Source organism: Ictalurus punctatus, chromosome 16, assembly GCF_001660625.3.
Source record: "Ictalurus punctatus breed USDA103 chromosome 16, Coco_2.0, whole genome shotgun sequence".
Taxonomy (NCBI): domain Eukaryota; kingdom Metazoa; phylum Chordata; class Actinopteri; order Siluriformes; family Ictaluridae; genus Ictalurus; species Ictalurus punctatus.
The window spans coordinates 16,615,583-16,635,582 of record NC_030431.2 but is presented as its reverse complement, the minus strand read 5'-3'; the positions used below and the strand labels follow the sequence as shown (position 1 = coordinate 16,635,582).

Here is a 20,000-nt window from a genome sequence, read left to right as displayed (position 1 = left end):
TAACAGATAGTACCTGCAATAGGCTACCGTGCTGATTAACTGGCAAAACCGATCAATCGGTCGACCTCTAGCAGTCACTACACTTTCACATGAGAAATGTGGAACATCAGCAACTTGTTTCTGGCTAACATAAACGTAGGGTTAGAGCAAGAAGGTAAGATGTGTACCTCTAGAGGCGACCATGGGATTAGCTGCAGCCGGATCAGGGGGTTGAAAAGTTTAGGCAAGCACAGCCCGATGTAAGCGTCTCTGTAGCATGTGAAGTAAAGGTTTTTCCACACTTCAAACCGGGACTTGATGCAGTCTAAGGAATGGAAATCATCGATGACATCCTCAAAAACCTTCTTTGATTCTTTTAAAATACGATCTAATGGAGAAAGAGTAAAAAGATGCAAATCTTAGGTCATAGGAAATGTAAATGCTTTTTAGACATCATTTAATGGAATACAAAACGTATACAATTTAATGGGTCTCTCTTATGGAAACTATCCAAATGTTTTTAGCCAAAATTCATTGTCTATGTACAGACATTATTCAAAGGTGATAATTTTGTTTCTCAGTTATGTACAGAAAAAAACATGCATTGACCCCAAAACATCCAAATGAATAAAAAGCAACCAGTTTCACTAAAACATTTTAAGACGATTACCTCTCTCTAGGTTAAAGCTTGTTGCGTCAGTGGAGGTCTCCTCGTCATCGCTGGACAGTCCCTCCTTGTGTTCAGCCCTCGAGCCACTCTGTTCTCGAGCCTGTCTGCGGCGAGCTCTGCCAAATTTACACAAACACAGCCCTATTACTTAGATTCCCTAATGATGGATAATCTACAGCATTAAATTACAAACAGTACACAAAAGCAAAGCAATAAAATATCAGAATTTGATTCATTCTGACCTCCTGGCCTCACGCTCTGCTACCCTCCTCTGCCTGCTGAGCTCCTGATAGGCTGCCCGGTCTCTGCCAAAAGGGTCCAGATTTGGGGCCATAACAGCCTTACCTGCAACAGACAGGGGACATATTAATCTCCCATTCCAGATATGTTCTCCAAATTTACAAGAATATTTTATACCTACATGAACATTCAAAATTGATGAATTTTATCATGAAATGTAATACTGTTCATAAAAGTTATTAAGGTAAATATGATTGTGTGTTTAAGAAGGTTACCGAAAATTATCTTAATGTATGTTCAGGCTCTTATGTAATCTGTATTACATAATTTCACCCAACTAACTGACTCATACTTACTTACGCAGTACCTTAGCAATGTTTCTGATGTGACAGTTTCACAATGGCTCAGTAATTTCTCACAAGAGAACTGAACACTGTCATTTCAGAACCGAGTGGACATGAGCGCTTTCACACACAAGCACACACAAAGGTAAGTGGCACACAATGTGCCCTCTACTGAGCAGGAAATGGTCAATGTAAAACCAGTCCACTAAAATAAAGCGGTGTGTTTAACTGTGCCATGATTCTGACATCAGCAGCACAGGAGGTCCTGACAAACAGGGCTTTGGCTAGCAGTCTGGCTAAATCATACAAGTCATGACTGCTATTTTACAAGAGGAAAAGGAAAATAATGAGGCCATTCAAATAAATAATAAAAACCTTCAAGATGGACTGACTTGAAAGGCTCGAAAACTCCGCTGATTCATCTTTAATATCATCCTGTCTTCTCTGGACTCGCCGCATCGCCCGTTGCCTTAGTAACTGGTGCATTGCAGCCTCCAGCTCCAGAACAGCAGGCACCTGAAAGATATGATAGGTTATGTGACGGCTGCTCCCGGTTGAGCAGTTGGAGAGTGAGAGAGAGAGAAAGAGAGTAAGAATGAGTGGCTCTGGGGCTTTGTGCATTCTGCTGGGGCATAGGAAAGTCAAATGGCTAGTCTATTTCATGATTTGTCAGCAAATACAGACATTTTAACAGCATGCTACAACAGACTTCATTCATCACCTGAACTTTTATGTCTGTGGTATATTAGCAGGTCTGTTAGTAGTAAATACAAGCGCTTCTACTCAAACATTTATAGCTACTGATTTTTGTGCCGCAGCAAAGGCACTGAGGCAACATAACAACAAGTCCTCATGAGTCCTCTTTCAGAGCTGAAATTAAAGACATGCTGTTAACAAGGTCCTATGAGGAGCACAGCTGAAGGAATATTTCCCGCCCCACTCCCAGTCTGATCTGATTGGAAAAACGAACTTCAGATTATTGTCATTACACAACAATAAAACAAGTGCAGTAGCTGACAAATTCTAAGTGCAGCCAAATGTCAATATTAATTTAATTTATGTATTGAAATATGTGGCAGAGTAAAGGCACCTTATAGTTAAATAAATAAATTGGGGGGGGCTGAAGGTTTTTTTTTTTTTTTTTTTTAAAAAGGCTCACACCTCACACTTGAACGATAAATAGTGAACGTAAACAATAATTATAATACTTAAGATGTATTGGTTTACATATTTTCATGCAATATAAAATACACAAATTGTACAAAAATGATAAAGGTATTGTCACATTTACAAAAATTTATTGTATATCTATTAATATAATAGCAGTGTGCCTACAACTCAAGGCAAGTTAGATTAAGACTAAGACGTTTTAAAGCCACTCGGAATGAAATTTAAGACCAATTTTATAATACAATAAATGTGGGCTTCTACTGCCTTGATTCACATCACGCTGATCTGGAAACACTTCCTACAGAAAATACGCCACGCCTCAAACACGATGCATAGTACCGGTTTCAGCCGCAAATACGCTGCATGGTACCGGTTTCAGTGGCAAATACGTTGCATGGTACCGGTTTCAGCCATTCTGCAAAATCTTGGTTAGATATCCAATTGTCACTAAATTTGCACTTTCCCATGTCGATGCTAGCTAGCAAACAGTGCATCCGCTCTGAGCATCCCGGCCGTGAACAAAATATACGAGTGTTGCTGGTTCCACTATACTGATTTAAGTGACATTAATGCGGGAGACATTTGGTATATTTTATTTATATTTATATATATATATATATATATATATATATATATATATATATATATATATATATATATATATATATATATATATATATATGTGTGTGTAATATATATATATATATATATATATATATATATATATATATATATATATATATATATATATATATATATATATATATATTACACCGAATGTCTCCCGCAAAATAATTTTTTATAAATTATATTGGTTAAACAAAATAATTAATAGTTAAACAAAATAATTGGTTATATATATTTATATATATATATAACCAATTATTTTGATATTTTAAATTTCAATGTCAGAAAAAAGGTTAATATAATACTACTTCCCATGTCTTAGCATTTCTAATACTATTGAAAGAATGATTTAAGTCATTTTAATGCCAACCAAGTCCTTATTTTTAGATTAATGAATTTAATGCCTTATAAGACTAAGGATCCGCAGGAACCCTGTATACTAAACACTGAGATAAATTCCTAATACGCAATAATATACATGGCGAATAAACATCATTGTGATTTTTTACTATGATTTTAAATTGACTTTAGCTTTCCACCATTTAATATCGGACTAAGATATGAAAACACAACTGCTAAGCAATACAACTTATACAGATTTGCAAAAAAAAAAAAATCCATTATGAGACAACTTTTTTTTGCTATGACAACTTTATTCCATGCAATTAATGAAATCCTGATATTTATGGGTAGCCACAAAGAATAGTGCATATCAGAAAGGATCAAATTCATTTGCAAGAAAATAAATGTAAAATAAAATATGCAGTCAAGCTTACATGGTGAGGGGAAAAAGGACAGTCTAAAGTTTTTCTTACCTTTTCACTGAAACACTCAAGCAAGTCTCGAACATACCCTCGCATTTCTTGCAAGAATTTGTACTGCTCAGCGGCGTGCTGCGAGGAATCCTCCAGCTGCAGGATGCTATTGTCGGAAGCCTGCAGCTCCTCCTGGATCTGCTCATAGCGCCGGGCACTAGCATCGCGGCCCTGACGCATGGAGCTCAGCCTGGCATACAGGAGACATGCATCAGAACCCACAGTAATGTGATACACCTAAGCTTGAAACTTCTACTCACACACTTCCGCAGGTTTGCATCAAGTTTGTCTGACCCTGTTCTTATAGCTCTGCCACCCTGCAAACTTTAGCTCTTATCCTAATCTAACATGACACGCTAGCTAAATCATTTTAGATTGGAAACACATGTGGTCAGTAGAAATCATGGTGCAGGTTTGGGTACGTGAAAACAGTACATGCAAAATACCTCAATTCCAGACACAAATATATGAACACATATGAATAGAAAACAAAAAGACTGGACTGTTGATTGTATAATTATTAAACAGTGGTTACACCATTTTTTTGCTTCATTGTTTTATGCTTGCTTGGCATATTTGGGGAGAAGAAAAATATATATCTTACTAATGCTACCCTTTAAAGGTGCAATAATCTTTTTAAAAACAAATTTTTTATTTGAACAAAGCTATGTAGAACATGATAAACAAAGGAGTAAGCCGTGTCCTTAGTAAAAATTGCATTAAATTGCTGAGAAAACTCGCTTGGAAAACTGACATCCGGTCAGTTTGATTGATTGCGTTAATATCTGCCTCCTGTCAGTCATTTTACAGACATGCTATGGGCCACCCAACATCCAGGGGGTGGAGCTTAATGAACATGGGCAGGAATGGCGGAGCAAACTCAACGAGAGGAAAAAAAAAAAATCATTCAAAGGTCGAACCCACCTAATCATTACAGACTTAATCTTGGAACAACAAACAATATAAAAAAAAATAAATAAAAAAAGAAACTAAATCTTACCTACTGTACCATTAATTTAAAAAAGAAAAACCACATGCCTGTAATTACTAGATTAGATTTTTACACTTAAAAGCGTTCTGTGAATAGACCATGTTGTAGATCACACCATAACCCCCCACCCCCCGAGTATGTAGCCTACTTTTTTTATTCTCATTAAGCATTTTATGCTTTTATGCTCCTGCATAGAAAGACAAGTTGTTTAATGCTTTTGTTTAAGTGTAAGTAAAATGCACTGGTACAGTTTATGTGCAACATCTGACATGAGCCGAACTGCAGACCAGACATGATCTTTTGTAAAGAAAATTTAACAACTGCAGTAAATAACCTTATCTGATGATTAATTACGAATCCAACCAAGCAGTTAAATATACGATCAACTAATATATGTTTTATCATTTATATGTCATTATGTCACAGAGTTGTGTTTTTTCCCTTCTCTGCCTGCTACAAATTTCTTTTTGGCACTTCTGAATATGTATTTTCCCTAACATTATTGCATTTCTGTACATTCTCAATTCCAGTCTCTAAGAATGAGTACACAGGTAGGGAGGAAAACCCATTGGAGAAAAGTTGGAAAATCCAGAGAACCATTTCATACTGCTTTGCGTTAACCTCTAATCATTACAGCCCTTAGAAGTCCAGCAATTCAGTGCGTGGTGTTGACATGTCATGCTCTCTTACAGAGCCGTTAAATTAATTGAATATGGCTTTGGTTTACTCAGCATGGGTGTCAGATTAAGGTAGAGAGGGGAAGTGGGGAAGAGCAAGTTGCTCTGAGCCTACCTGTCCATGAGCCGTTTCTTTACCAGTGCTGTAGTGATAGGAGTAAGGCTGCTGCTGGGGATTGGATAGGGCACAGTGTTCTCCGCTTTCACAGGTTTTACACTTTCTGACCCGAGCGCTGTGTATCCGTATGGCATGCTGTATGATGTAGCATACTGCTGGTTCTCGTAGCCAGTTTGGTAATACATGTTCGCATCCTCTGGCTGACTGGTTTGCACCTAACAAGCAGCAAGTAGGAGTTAACAGGTTCAATTTTACTTACTTACATTTAATTTTACTAATTAAAGTCTCCAAGCTAGCTTCTAGGAATAGGGCTTAGGAAAGTGGCATCATGCCGTCGTATTTGGTATATAATCAGTTGCACAACCAAAAGTCCAAGTAGTGGAGCCAAAGTTGATCCAGCAACTCCTATCCACCTACACTGAGTGGAGTTGAACGAAGAGTCCAGGGGAGAGAGACACCCAAGTGTGTTTCACGCTGGATAAGTGTGCTGTTAAATGTATAATTCTGTGTCGTAGAGTGTTTCCAGCAGAACTGTAACCGTTCTGAGGTTCAGGTTATAGGAGGTTCAGCTCCACCCCCTTGGGTTTTGGTACGGCAGCAAAACCAATCTCAGAAAACTAGCTAACCTGATTTCTTCAAGTGTATAAATATTTGACAAGACAAGCTCTACAGTCTTCATATGCTACATATAATTAGATAAAATAATAGTTACAGAACATGAATAGGAAGATTGTGATTTAAGGCAAAGTTAGCTCTCCAGTATTACCATTAAATAAGCCTTATTAAAAGACCCCAGCAATCAAATTCCCAATTAAAACACAGTTCACTCTTGAGGACTGTTACCTGTAACACCTATTCAATTTTATGTAGAAATTGTATTTCTTAGTCACTGTGTGATGACTTACTTTTTATTAATAAAACAAGAATGTTAATAAAAGTGATAAAACAAGCATGTGTCTAATTGAGTACATTTGGGGAAAGTGGAAAGAATTTACAATGAAAAAATTAGGGAGTTCACCTGAGGTATGCTAATGCCTTTCCGGATCTGCTCCTGCTCCCAGCGACTGACTTCCTCATCATGGCCTTCAGTATTCAAGGCCTCATCATCACTGCACTCAATACCTGCAACATCACGCACACATCATTACCCTCAATACTTCACATTTACAACTGACATTTACACTTTTTTAAACAGCATCTTCAAACAACATTTGTTTTGAAAAGAACACCAAATCAGATTCAAAGCCTGATTCAAATACTACACATGCACACCAATGCATTACATTATCAGACAATCACACCAGCCTCAGAAAACCCATTATAGAATCTATCAAAGATTTAGTGACTGATGGTGTACACCAGCAAACACTTGTACACCACAATATAGCACACTTACCGATTTCCTCTGCTATTTTCTGACGCTGGCTCTTCTGCTTGACGCCACTGAACACGATCCTCTTCTCATCTTCATCATCACTTCCACCTTGCTCGTCCTCACGGACCAGTCGTTTACTTGACGCATCCGTCTCCACTAGTGGAGCTTCGCCTCCAAGCTCCCGTGCCATCTGCCGCCGTTTACGGGCTGCGTGAATAAAGGCCGCATCTGGGATCTCACCTGCAGAAAAAATTGAATTGCCAAATGCCTATACACCCATTTCCTGAATACAGCAAAAAACAAAGCTTATTATTCTACACACAAAAACACAAAACAAAACACAACAACCTAAAAACAAAACAAACCTGGTCTGAGGGAGCTGAGAGCAGACAGAGTCTGAGAGAAGTTTCCTCCCTGCTTGGCTTCACTCTCCTCATCCTGTTCATCATTACTGTCCACCTCCATCTCACCTTCACCTTGTTCACTGCTGCCTCTGCTGTCCGCTGCCTCCTCTTTAACACTGGCTCCAGACAGACACTGTACACCTTTTAAATAACAAAGCCCAGGTGTATATATATACACACACACACACACACACACTGACCACAGTATCATAGTGTAGATATCATATCATATATCACATCACATCATAGACACACGTACAAATGTCTGAGACAACTCATTTTTTGCATCCCTTTCTAATTTAACACAACAAATTATTTAACTGAAATCAACTTGAGTGAAAAGTAGAATCTTTAAAATATATACGTGAATTTCAAAGTTTCTTAGTATGTGGTATGTCCCCTATTTGCTTTAATGACAGTGTGCACTCGAGCTGGCATGGATTCCACACGTTTGTGCAAAATCATATGATCCATTTTAGACCAAATCAATCAGAGCGCCATCTGAACAGATGTTTCAATAGAAGAGATTAGACATGAGGAGAACCTGACCTTTTTCTACAAAGCAGTTAATGTGGTCAATATCACACGTTTACATAGGGAGCTAAAAATAGTGCAGAATCTTGAATATTACATATACTTTCTTTCACTTCTTTTGTTTTAAATATTTCAAAACTCTAAAACATTTAGTTTATTTCCAATTTTAAAGGGGAAAAAAAAGTGTCAATATGGTTTGCTTTTCTCCCATAGACAGCTCTCTGGTCTTTATGTTGGTTTAACCTTTTTAACAAATGCATTCTTCACAGGTGAAACCCAGGTCTCAAACCAAGGGTAGACATTCAGAGCCATTCATTATTTAAATGATCGATCTAACAGGGCACACCTGGTCGACAAGAAACGTGTCAGCTACATGTTCTAATATTTTTGATCACTTGAAAAATGGGTGGGTTCAAACAAAAGGTGCCATGTTCCAAGTTGTAACACCTCTAGATGTAAATATCAGGAAATGAAAGCAGAAATTGTTATCCATCATAACATATTCACCTTCTGCACTGGATAGGGCACTGTGACTGGTCTGCAGCTACTTAGCCCCATATGCAGTAAGCTGCAATGCACTGTGTGTTCTGACATCCTTCTATCAAAGCCAGCATTTGTGTTACAGTAGCATTTCTGAGAGACTGGGCCAGACGGGCTAACCTTCGCCCCCCACACACACATCAATGAGATTTGAACGTTCATTACCCTGTTCCTGGTACACCAATTGTCCTTCCTTGGACTATTTTCTGGTAGGTACTAACCACTGCATACTAGGAACACCCCACAAGACCTGCCGTTTTAGAGATGCCCTGACCCAGTCGTCTAGCCCTTGTCAAAATCGCTCAGATTCTTACTCTTGCCCATGTTTCCTGCTTCCAACACAACAACTTCGAAAACTGACTGTTCACTTGCTGCCTAATATATCCCACCCCTTCAGAGGTGCCATTGTAATGAGATAATCAATGTTATTTACTCACCTGTCAGTGGTTTTAATGTTATGGCTGATTGTTGTACATAAAATGGTGATTTGATTTAACCTTATATTACATACCATCGAGGCATGTATGTTCCTGCACAACATGGCTGCTCTTTTCCTCTCTGTACTCCTTCTTGAGCTGTTTCACAATCTTCTTACTGTGATTGGATTTCTTCACTCTGAACACTTCAGTGTCCTCTGGAATCAGAAAGAAAACAGGTCACTAAAACCAAAACCAAGTCGTTATTCAGGAACTGTTTGAATTTTGACGAAAAATATTTTGTTTTATGGATGAAATACTGTTAGTTGTAACAGCTTTAACTAATCAACAACTGCAGGTTAATTCAGTGTGTGTATGTATGTGTGTGTGTGTGTGTGTATATATATATATATATATACACATATACACACACACACATATATATACAGATATGGATTACACATATATTACACACACATGTATAATCCATATATATATATATATATATATATATATACATACACACACACACACACACATATATATATATATATATATACACACACACACACACACACATATATATATATATATAAACACATAACTATATATATATGCATGTGTGTATATATATATATATAAACACATAACTATATATATATGCATGTGTATATGCATATATACACATATATATTATATATATATATATATATCAAATATACTTTATATATATATATATATATATATATATATATATATAAATAATAATAACTTGGCCGGCTTATATTTTTAAGCTCAACTTGACCCCTCACTGCATATATTGTGTATATTTACATGGGTGCCCATTTTTCTGGAGTTGTGTAACGTATGCGCTAATGTTAATTAGCTGCTTAGCTTTGTAATGCACAGGCTGAATCCCAAACAGCCCGCGACTCCCTATAGCAATGCACTTACATACTGAACATGTAATACTCATTCCTGTAAGCCATGTAGTACACTTAACGGAAATTTAGGCAGTCGTTTAGAATTCAGTCCTGCTACGATAATCTATTATACCTTCTTCGTCGTTGAAGCTGAGTAAACTGGCCTTAGGTTCTTCTCGGCATTCCTTCTTCTTTTTCTTATCTTTAGAAAGCTTCATGGCTCCCATCTGAACTCCATTTCCATGACTATTGACAGCATTAATTGCGGTAAGTGTTTCGGCGGCTGGTGTGTGTGAGCTGTCCACTACAGGCCCGCATGGCTGCGGCTGCGGCTGCGGCACCTCCTGACTTGGCTCATCCTGGACCTCGTCTTTTTCATCGTCGTCAGAATCGTTCCGGCGTCTGAAATTGCACCTTTTTGCTTTCTTAAACATTGCGACGCGGCAACTAATACAACTGCAGTCGGATTTGCAAGTTAATGTGAATTATTTCTGCAAGGCGCCAAGAACAAGCCTAAATGATTGACGAAAGTCCACCATCTTCCCCGTTCGTTGAATTACTTCTTCTTCGGCAACGTTTTGAGGCCGAAACGTTCACAGCGGAGTCAGTGCTGCCCCCCGGCGGATAACTGTAGTAATACAAAAATATAACCAGACGCCAATGGTCATGGATAAGGGATATCTCTGCCACCAAGAGTCTAGTCCTTCTTGTTACTAATTTGCATGCCAGAAATACCTTTAAAATATACTTTAGCCCGAAGGAAACTATTGATGAACAAATATTTCAGACACTTGACCTTGGCCCTGCTTGGATCAATTCCAAAATCTACTGTTTTTTCTGCTGGTTGCAGTGATATTTACACTACCAGATAAATCTTACAAACATTCAACTACTTGTTCTTGAGATATCACACTAACGAGGGTCTTGTATGAATGCACACATGGCAAAAAACATATAAATAAATCACAGCTAGCAAAAGATGCAAATGTTGAGTTCCTGAAAATGAAAGTAGGTAACTCTGTATGACAAACAGAAAGGAAGAACAACTCTTCTTCTTCTTTGGTGTTTTACAGCAGTTGGTATCCTTAATGTTGCATTACTGCCACCTACTGTCTCACTGTAACTTAATATTTCTTTAATATTTAATATTTCTTAAATTCGTACTTCCAGTCCCATCCTCCTTAGAAAATCTGCATCCATGGTCATTATTTCCACTTTCCACTATACTTTTTACATTATACTCTACTATACCTGTTTCCCATAGCTGATTCTTCAACTCTTGCTTTTGGAAGAACAACTATGTCATGTTAGAGTATATTTCTAGTCTAACCACTCAATGTCAGTAGCAGTACACTCACCTTGAACAGCTTCAACTCTGGGATGTTGGTGGGTTTCCTCAATGAACTGCTTGCATTGGGCCATTGCACAACATTCTTGAAGAGCAGTGGCTTTCTCCTTGCAACCCTGCCAAAGTCTTTGTTTGGCTTTGAGTTCAGGTGGTATTTCAGGCTAGAATTGCTTCAGTGCTATGCAAATTCCTCATTGTGGATAGTGCAAAACTTTGGTTTTATCAGTGTTTCTCTCTGCAATGTGTTTTGAATTAAAAGAAATATTGATAAAGAATGATAACTTTCAATTGGAGCAAGTCACAGATAAAATCAAAACATCTATTACATGTTTGATTGACATAAGAACTACAAGACAGAATTGAGACACAGAGATCATGCCGGAAACTCATCAATTGCCCTCTTAGGTCCTTAGAAGGGCCTGTGCATGCTCTCGGTGGACTCTACAGAGCACAAGAAAAAAATATGTGTGTATTTCTAAAACAAAACAGAGCTATATGTGTAGGTGTTAAATAAGATGAGAAAGGCCCCTCTAAGGGGCTGCTTGATGGCAGTATTGTCTGTTGTCACTGGACAGCGCTTGATGCTGCTGTTGTGAACCCACTGGCGTTGTGAATCTGTGAGGACAGCAGTACGGGTAACTGCCACCACACGTGTAGGATGACCAAAGGCTTCTCCCCCAACCTTTCGCGTTTTCAGGCTCTTGCAGTCTTGATGGCTCTATGTCACCTGGTGGAAAGGGGAGGAAAGCAAACGCCTGATTTACCTTAGTCCATGGAGTGGAAAATTGTCTGCCCATAATGATCTCAAAAGGAGAAACTTTTGTCATGATTAGAAGTCACCTGGTCCCTCAACACCAGCTCAATAGCCAAGAAGGCCCAGCAGCGTCTCTACTTTCTGCGAAGGCTGAAGAAAGCCCATCTCCAACCTCCCATCCTCACTACATTCTACAGAGGAACTATCAAGAGCATCCTGAGCAGCTGCATCACAGTCTGGTTCGGATATTGCACCTCATTGCAAGACCCTGCAACGGATAATAAAGACAGTTGAGAAGATCATCAGGGTCTCCCCCATCACAGACATTTACACCACACGCTGCATCCGCAAAGCCACCAGCATTGTGGATGGCCCCACACACCCCTCACACACACTCTTCACCCTCCTGACATCTGGAAAAAGGTACCGAAGCATTCAGGCCCTCACAACCAGACTGTGTAACAGCTTCTTCCCCCAAGCCATCAGACTCCTCAATACTCAGAGTGTGGGCTCACACACACACACACACACACACACACTCTGAACTGAACACCATCCCACTCCCATTGCAATATTTGCACATTCCTGCGTTGACACTGTTGCATTTTTTGCTGCTACGGTATTTTAAAAATATAGTATCTAATTTATTTTCACTATATACACTTCATATACACTTTACCTGGCTGCTACCAAAATAACTGCTATGTCCATGTTTGGTATAAGCTAATCTGCTGAATACTCAGTCATAGCATGTTATGTTTACATTTATACCATTTTTAAATTATGTTGTTACTCCTTGGAACCTATCTTTTGCAACACTTGTATATCAGACACTTCAACACTAATACTGTGTACTGCTCGGCGCTACACTGTCACTTACTGTGCCTATTGCCCTGTTTGAGTAGTTACTGTACTGTCCTGTGTTAGCACATGTCTGCACGTGTACTTTATGTAGAATGTTTGTAGATCTTATTTAGTTCTGTGTTGTCTCATGTGGTTACTGTGTTGTTTTATGTAGCACCATGGTCCTAGAGGAACGTTGTTTCATTTCACTGTGTACTGTTCCAATTGTATATGGTTGAAATGACGATAAAACCACTTGAACTTGAACTTGAATTCATGCAAAGTTCGCATAGGATGGCAGGTAATAAATCGACCCAGTTGCTTGAGGGGTATCGGATAGAGCCCCTTAGTAAGGCATTCCTTAATGGTGCAATTTTTTCTTTCCACAATCCCTGAGCTCTGGGCATGATATAGAATATGAAAGTGCCAATCCATGTTTAGGTACTTGCACAGTTTCTATGTTACCTTGGAAACAAAAGGTGTGGGATTATTTCTTTTGTGAGAATTTTAATGAGTGTATTGGCATTTTCCTTTGAGCATAGAAAGGCTTCTACCCATATACAGAATTGATCCACGATAACTAGAAGATATTTGAGACCTCTGATAGATGGCATGTATGTAAAGTCAATTTGTAGTGCCTGAAAAGGACCATTAGGTGGTGGTAATGCATCATATTTGACGGTTAATGCGTTTTTCTGGATTTTCTTGTTGTTATTCTGTCTCTCACTGTTCAAATAAACCTACCATTAAAATTATAGACTGATCATTTCTTTGTCAGTGGGCAAACGTACAAAATCAGCAGGGGATCAAACACTTCTTTCCCTCACTGTAAAGACGGATTTAAAATAAAAAAAAAAGAAAGACGGTGACCAGAAATTAATGTTTAGTGTATATTGAAGATCGTGTGATGGGAAAAAAGTATAAAAGTTATTGTACATGAATAATTTCAATAATATTCTTATGCTGTAAATGTATAAGTAATTGCAGTTACAGACAGACAGGCTTTGTGATATGGGTGTGTCGTATGGATGAGAATCTGTTCATTTATAAATTAACCGATTCCTAGGGTGCCTGAATCTATTTATTTTAAAATTAGCAATGCATTCCAAATATGCATAACTCAAGCACCCCTGATTTATTGTTATTGTGTTGGTCATGTTTATGCTTTGTAAAGAAGATTAATTTATGCTGACAGTCATCTGTCATTCAACCATTAATTTAATCATCTTCATCAGTAACCAATTTATCCCAGTCAAGGTCACAGTGAATTCAAAGTCTATCCCAAGAACACTGGGCATGTGGTGTGAGTACACCCTGGTTCAGACTCCAGTCCATCATAGGCCACCATACACAGACATTCACACACTCATTCACACCAAGAGTCTCCAATCCAATCACCATATTTTTGGGAGGTTGAAAACAACCAAAGAACACAACAGAAACCCATACACTCACTGAAAGAACATGTGAAACTCCACACAGAAAGTAACCTGAGCTCAGGATTGAACAAGGGACCCTGGATCTGTTAGGCACCAAGGCTATCCTGACACTTTATATTAACACACACTCTTTTGAACTAGGATGCCCAGCCCAGCTTCGAAAAGCTTCATGCAACTCTTAGTTTCAGTTATGCACAGCTGAACCGGATAAACAAGGCTTTTAGTAGTATCTGAATGTTAAGGAATGTTGGAACTAAACTAAACAGAAGGGAAGATTTTCATGAATTAGGTTTACCTGCAGTAAGTGAGTGTCCAGTATCATCCACTGAAAGGCAAACCACTATGTCTACTGAAATATGTACTCAAAAGAGAATGTCATATGTGTTATTTCTGAATAAATTATAGAATTATGGTTAAACCACAATAACAATTTACCATACCATATTAATAATGATCACTATCATATAACAAAAAAAATGAATTGGAAAAACTCAAAAGAAACCAAAAAAGGATTTATGAGCATGTCACTTGCATGGTTGTAGGAACAATGCTTCATTTCTCATAGGCTGAAATCCGCTGTCATGTGTCACTTCCCACATCATTGTCTATTTCACAACTTTCCGTGCACTTCAATGAGGACACGCTACAGTTTATAGAATGGAGTTTCGTGTAAATCGGTGGTGTTTATTTAGTCTAATCAGTTTTTGCACTCTTGTTGAAAAAAATGAAGGCATCACCCGAACTTTCTTTATTGGGATAAGAGAAGAGAACTGGGATTATGCACCAGGTGGTTATAACCACATAAACGGGACACCAGTTACTCAGAATGAGTGAGTTTCTATATATCATCATTTATTTCATGCCATTTTTTATTTGTTACACACACACAATATCGACCTTGTATATTTGTCTCACACAGTCCTACCTACAAAAATCTTTACAAATAAGGTGCTATGTGCTATGATTATTAAGGCATTATACAATTATAAAACTAAAATAATATACAGTATCAGTATTAGAGTCTATTATATTGTTCACTGTGTTCTAGGCATGCATCACTGTTCATGCTTCAAGGTCCCCATCGGATTGGCCATGTGTATAAGAAAGCCATATACAGGCAGTACACAGATGCGACATACACACAGGAGATCCTCAAACCCACTTGGCTGGGTTACCTGGGACCTGTAATTCGGGCTGAGGTTGAAGACGTCATAGTGATCCACCTGAAGAACTTTGCCTCCAGAAGATATTCAATTCACCCACATGGAGTCCACTATGAGAAAGATTCAGAGGGTAAAACATGTCTGCATAATCCTTTCTATTCAAAACACATTGAATATACATTTAAAATGTGTGGTTTTTAAACTGTCTTCCGAAAAAGCAGAATGAAGTTTGTACTAAAGATGTACTAAAACATTTATTCAGTAGATTAGTTTCATCTATCACACAATGCTCAGTTTAAATAATTATGATTTGTTTTTTTTTATTACTTTAAAACAAACAAACAAAAACCTTTCCTTGAAGGAAATAGGGTTACCTGGGTTACCCAGCCTATTTGTTACCTTGTATTTTGTACTGTGTGCCAAAACCAACCAAAACACTGTGCTGCTATTTTGGGTTGGTATACTGAATGTACCTAACAGACAACTGGTGTTTACTAGGGGGCCAAGCACCTAAGGTGTGTAGGCACCCTATTGTTATTCCACCTCTTCTTCTTCTGCTTCTTCTGGCTAGGGTGTCTATGGCACCCCATAGAACCATATGGGAAAAAATTGGGAAATTTGGCACACTGACAGGGGAGGGTCTAAGGAACATTCTGACCAAATTTGAGCCATGTGCTACCAGTGCTCTAGCGCCACAATTGGCTCAAATTTGGGCCTAATTTGGAAGCATGTTTATGCTCATAACTTTTGAACCATGTATCCAAAATTTTAAATGAATCCCTGGATTCCCTGAGTTAGGACGAGTTCAACTACAAACCATTCTTGAATCCCTTTGCCTACAGTTATGGCTCTGTGTTTCTGTGCTTGCTTATGCAACAGTTGTAGCATGTTTGGGAATATGTGACTCACTGAGTCTGGGTGCTTGGCTCCCTGCTTGCAGCTTTAATTATATTTATGATTCCTCAAAGACTGCTTGGTCTCAACATAGAATAACGGGTCATAGAAATATAATATGAGAGATACTGCTTAATTTACATGATAGACTCCTTAATTGACTCGTTATGACTTGTTAAGCAGGTCAAAAAAATAATATAGGAATAATAATTCCACAGCATAATAAAATCTCTTATTTTCAAACCTTGTGCTAACACTCAACAACTATGGGCTCAGAAGCTGAATGAAGAATGAATGAAGACGAAAAGCATCAAGAAACTGTGATTATGTTAATTACTGATAATAATGATAATAATGAGTAATAATTATTATTATTCTAGGGCAAACTTTTCGTGTTCAACATATATATATATATATATATATATATATATATATATATATATATATATATATATATATATATAAAATAACCATTTTATGCATATGCAAAACAAGGATTGAATGGATGATATGTGTATTAGGGGCCCTATATCCAGATGGAACTTCTGGAGCAAATAAACTGGATACTCCTGGTGGTACATACACTTGTACATGGACAGTGGAGCAAAAGTTTGCACCCACTAAAGGAGATCCCAATTGTCTGACTTGGGCTTACCATTCACATGTGATGGCCTTCAAAGACATCTCTTCTGGACTCATAGGTGCCCTACTGACTTGCAAGAAAGGTACCTTCATTTCAAATGATGAGTATTTCAAATGACACTCATTTGTTTTTTCCATTCACACACAATATGTGTACACACCTAGTAACTAACACTTAACTGAGATAAGACATACAAGTAAGACATATTAGGTATTCTAACATAACTTTCACATCATACTGCTATAAAATTTTCAATGTTTATCCATGTACAATCCCCTACGAATCTATTGGAATGGCAAGGTCAATTAATTTGTTTTTGGTGTAGATTGAAGAGATTTGGGTTTGAGATCAAACAATGAATATGGGAATAAAGTTTAGAATTTCAGCTGTTATTTTTGGTTATTTATAGGTAGACTTGTTAAACAACATAGAACACAGCACATTTTGTATCATACCACCTGATTTGTAGGTGAGGAAAAAAATTGGAACATGTGACCAACAGGTGTGTCTTGTTACCCAGGTTTGTCCTGTTAGATTGTTTAAACAATAAACATTTCTGAACATCTACTCTTGGTTTTAGCTTTCAGTTTTACCTATGAAGATTGTATTTATTGTTCAAAATGATAAGCCAACATCAAGATAAGAAAACTGTCTGTGGGGAAAAAAACAAGCCATTCTGAAGCTAGGAAAAGAGGGATAACCAGTCATAGGCATTGTACAAACATTGGGCATAGCCAATACAACAATTTGGAATGTCCTGAAAAAGAAAGAAACCACTGGTGTACTGAGCAACAGACACCAAATGGGTCAGCCAAGGAAAACATCAACAGCTGATGACAAAAAGTTTGTGATAGCCCAAAACAACAGTCAGTGACATCGTGAACAAACTAAACAGGGCAGGAGACTGAAGGGAGAACCCCGAGAAACAAACAACTGAAAGAGACTGTGGTAAAAGCCTGGAAAAGCATCACAAAAGAAGAAACCAACAACTTGTTGATGTGAGTGAGTCGCAGGTTTAATGCAGCCCAAGGGATATGCAACCAAATGTATTATGTGTTATTTACTTTAATTTATTTAAGACTAAGATTAAGACTTATCTGTTCCTATACTTTTTCTTGCTAAAAATTGTGTGGTCTGATATAAAAAGGTACTATGTTTTATGTTGTTTAACACATCTAGATGTAAACGCTCGTCTTCCATCTTTTTATCTCAAACCCAAATGTCTTTGGTGTATAGTACAAACAAATGAATTGGCCTTGCCATTCCAATAGTTTTGGAAGGAACTGTATATCTGTATACACACTGTCAATTTCACTTAGGTATCCTGCAGTCTGTTTCTGAAGCAAGGCATTTCCAGGGATCATCAGGGCTTACCTACTCTCAGGTGCAAAGAACAGATGTGGATAAGGACTTCCTCCTCTTGTTCAGTGTGGTGAATGAAAACTTGAGCTGGTACCTAGATGAAAACATTCAAAAATTCTGTTTTGAGCCAGCTGATGTTGATCCCTCTGATCCAGACTTCCAACATTCTAATCAGATGAACGGTAGTTATTTATTTGGATACCTGTGTTTTTTTGAATGGCCTAAATAATGGTGAAATTCTGAAACTAATACTACTAAGGCTGGACAATATGTTGATATCATTATAATGATACTATCTATACTGTTCTGAGATATTGTCAATATCATGATTTTTCAATAAATGAAAAAAATTACAAAGTGACAGGAAGCAGCTGAGATTTTTTATTTTTACTTAATTTTCAAAATTATAACATTAAAATGTTTACAAAAATGTAAAGAATCTTTCACCTTTTCAATGTTAAATGTGTTTATATTTATAAATCAAAAGATTTTTTACTGTAAAAAATAAAATATTTTTTAAATAATTGAACAGTTTTTAAAGTAACACTATCAGCAATTTGTGAGCAAACCTATATATCATGATACATATCGATACCCAAGAAATCTGAGAAATGCCTTAAAGAGTTGTGATATGATGTTTTTCATAATGAATATCATTCTTTATCTCATTTTATAGCTATTAATGGATATGTGTATGGGAACCTTCCTGGGATTGAGATGTGCCAGAACAAAAAAAGTTTCATGGCATTTTATTGGCATGGGCAATGAGGTGGACATCCACTCGGCACATTTTCATGGGCAAACGTTGCTGATTCAAGGACATCGTGTTGACAGTGTCAGTGTGCTTCCTGCCTCTTTCATGACTGCAGAGATGGAGCCCTTAACACTAGGAAGATGGCTGCTGAACTGTAAGGTTAACAGCCACATGCAAGGTACACTTTCAGCTTTGAGAAAGTATTTCATTTGAAAGAAGTACACTATATGGCCAAAAGTGGACATCTGGCCATTAAAAACATAAGAGGGCCTTCCCCAAACTGTTGCCACGAAATTTTGGGTCTCGACCAAACTTGTTCCAGCTTGACAATGCCTCTGTGCATAAAATGAGGTCGATGAAGACATGGATTGCCAAGGTTGGTATAGAAGAACACGAGTGGCCTGCACAGAGCCCTAAGCTCAACCACACTGAACACTTTTGGGATGAACTGGAATGCAAGCTGCACACCAGGCCTTCTTGTCCAACATCACTGCCCAACCTCACTAATCATCTTGTGGCTCAAATTCCCACAGTCCCTTTCCAAAGTCTAGTGGAAAGATGTCCCAGATGAGTGGAGGCTGCTATAGAAGCAAAGGGGAACCAGCTCCACATTAATGCCCATGGTTTTGTAAAGAAAAAAAAAAAATCTGGTTGTGAAGTTCAGGTGTCCACATACTTTTGGCCATATAATATATCTTGAAGCATGCAATTGAAGATCCAGATATATGGGATGAAAGTTTGCAGCACCCATAATTTTGCATTTAAAAAGAATTTATCTTTTATAAACAGAATTGCAAGTTATTAATGAGATATTAATGAGATATCAGGCTATATACTGTTTTCCTATGACTCTCTTGAGCTTCAGAGTTGATTTGAAGAAGGCAAAATAACAAAGCTGAAAAAATTATTATAAACATTTCAGAAGATTGGACAAACAGCATGCTTGAGTTAGAACAGACATGTCAAGAAGAATATGC

The 20,000-nt window shown here is 37.7% G+C and overlaps 2 protein-coding genes across 2 annotated transcripts in view; one reads left to right on the top strand and one right to left on the bottom strand.

Moving 5' to 3' along the window:
- paxbp1 (PAX3 and PAX7 binding protein 1) overlaps positions 1 to 10,484 on the bottom strand; it is a 20,344-nt gene extending 9,860 nt beyond the window's left edge. The window contains exons 1-11 of the mRNA XM_017489297.3: positions 9,957 to 10,484; positions 8,996 to 9,118; positions 7,372 to 7,551; positions 7,028 to 7,246; positions 6,650 to 6,753; positions 5,629 to 5,846; positions 3,846 to 4,035; positions 1,626 to 1,749; positions 892 to 994; positions 650 to 765; positions 168 to 367 (exon numbers count right to left, since the gene is read on the bottom strand). Of these exons, the coding sequence (XP_017344786.1) occupies positions 168 to 367; positions 650 to 765; positions 892 to 994; positions 1,626 to 1,749; positions 3,846 to 4,035; positions 5,629 to 5,846; positions 6,650 to 6,753; positions 7,028 to 7,246; positions 7,372 to 7,551; positions 8,996 to 9,118; positions 9,957 to 10,257 (1,878 nt within the window). The 5' untranslated portion in view covers positions 10,258 to 10,484. The remainder of the gene's footprint in view (positions 1 to 167; positions 368 to 649; positions 766 to 891; positions 995 to 1,625; positions 1,750 to 3,845; positions 4,036 to 5,628; positions 5,847 to 6,649; positions 6,754 to 7,027; positions 7,247 to 7,371; positions 7,552 to 8,995; positions 9,119 to 9,956) is intronic.
- Positions 10,485 to 14,801: 4,317 nt separating this feature from the next.
- The window catches only part of LOC108277111 (ferroxidase HEPHL1), a 21,938-nt gene continuing 16,739 nt past the window's right edge, over positions 14,802 to 20,000 (top strand). The window contains 6 exon segments of the mRNA XM_047160638.2: positions 14,802 to 15,037; positions 15,256 to 15,500; positions 16,786 to 16,989; positions 18,227 to 18,451; positions 18,946 to 18,998; positions 19,000 to 19,201. Of these exon segments, the coding sequence (XP_047016594.2) occupies positions 14,865 to 15,037; positions 15,256 to 15,500; positions 16,786 to 16,989; positions 18,227 to 18,451; positions 18,946 to 18,998; positions 19,000 to 19,201 (1,102 nt within the window). The 5' untranslated portion in view covers positions 14,802 to 14,864.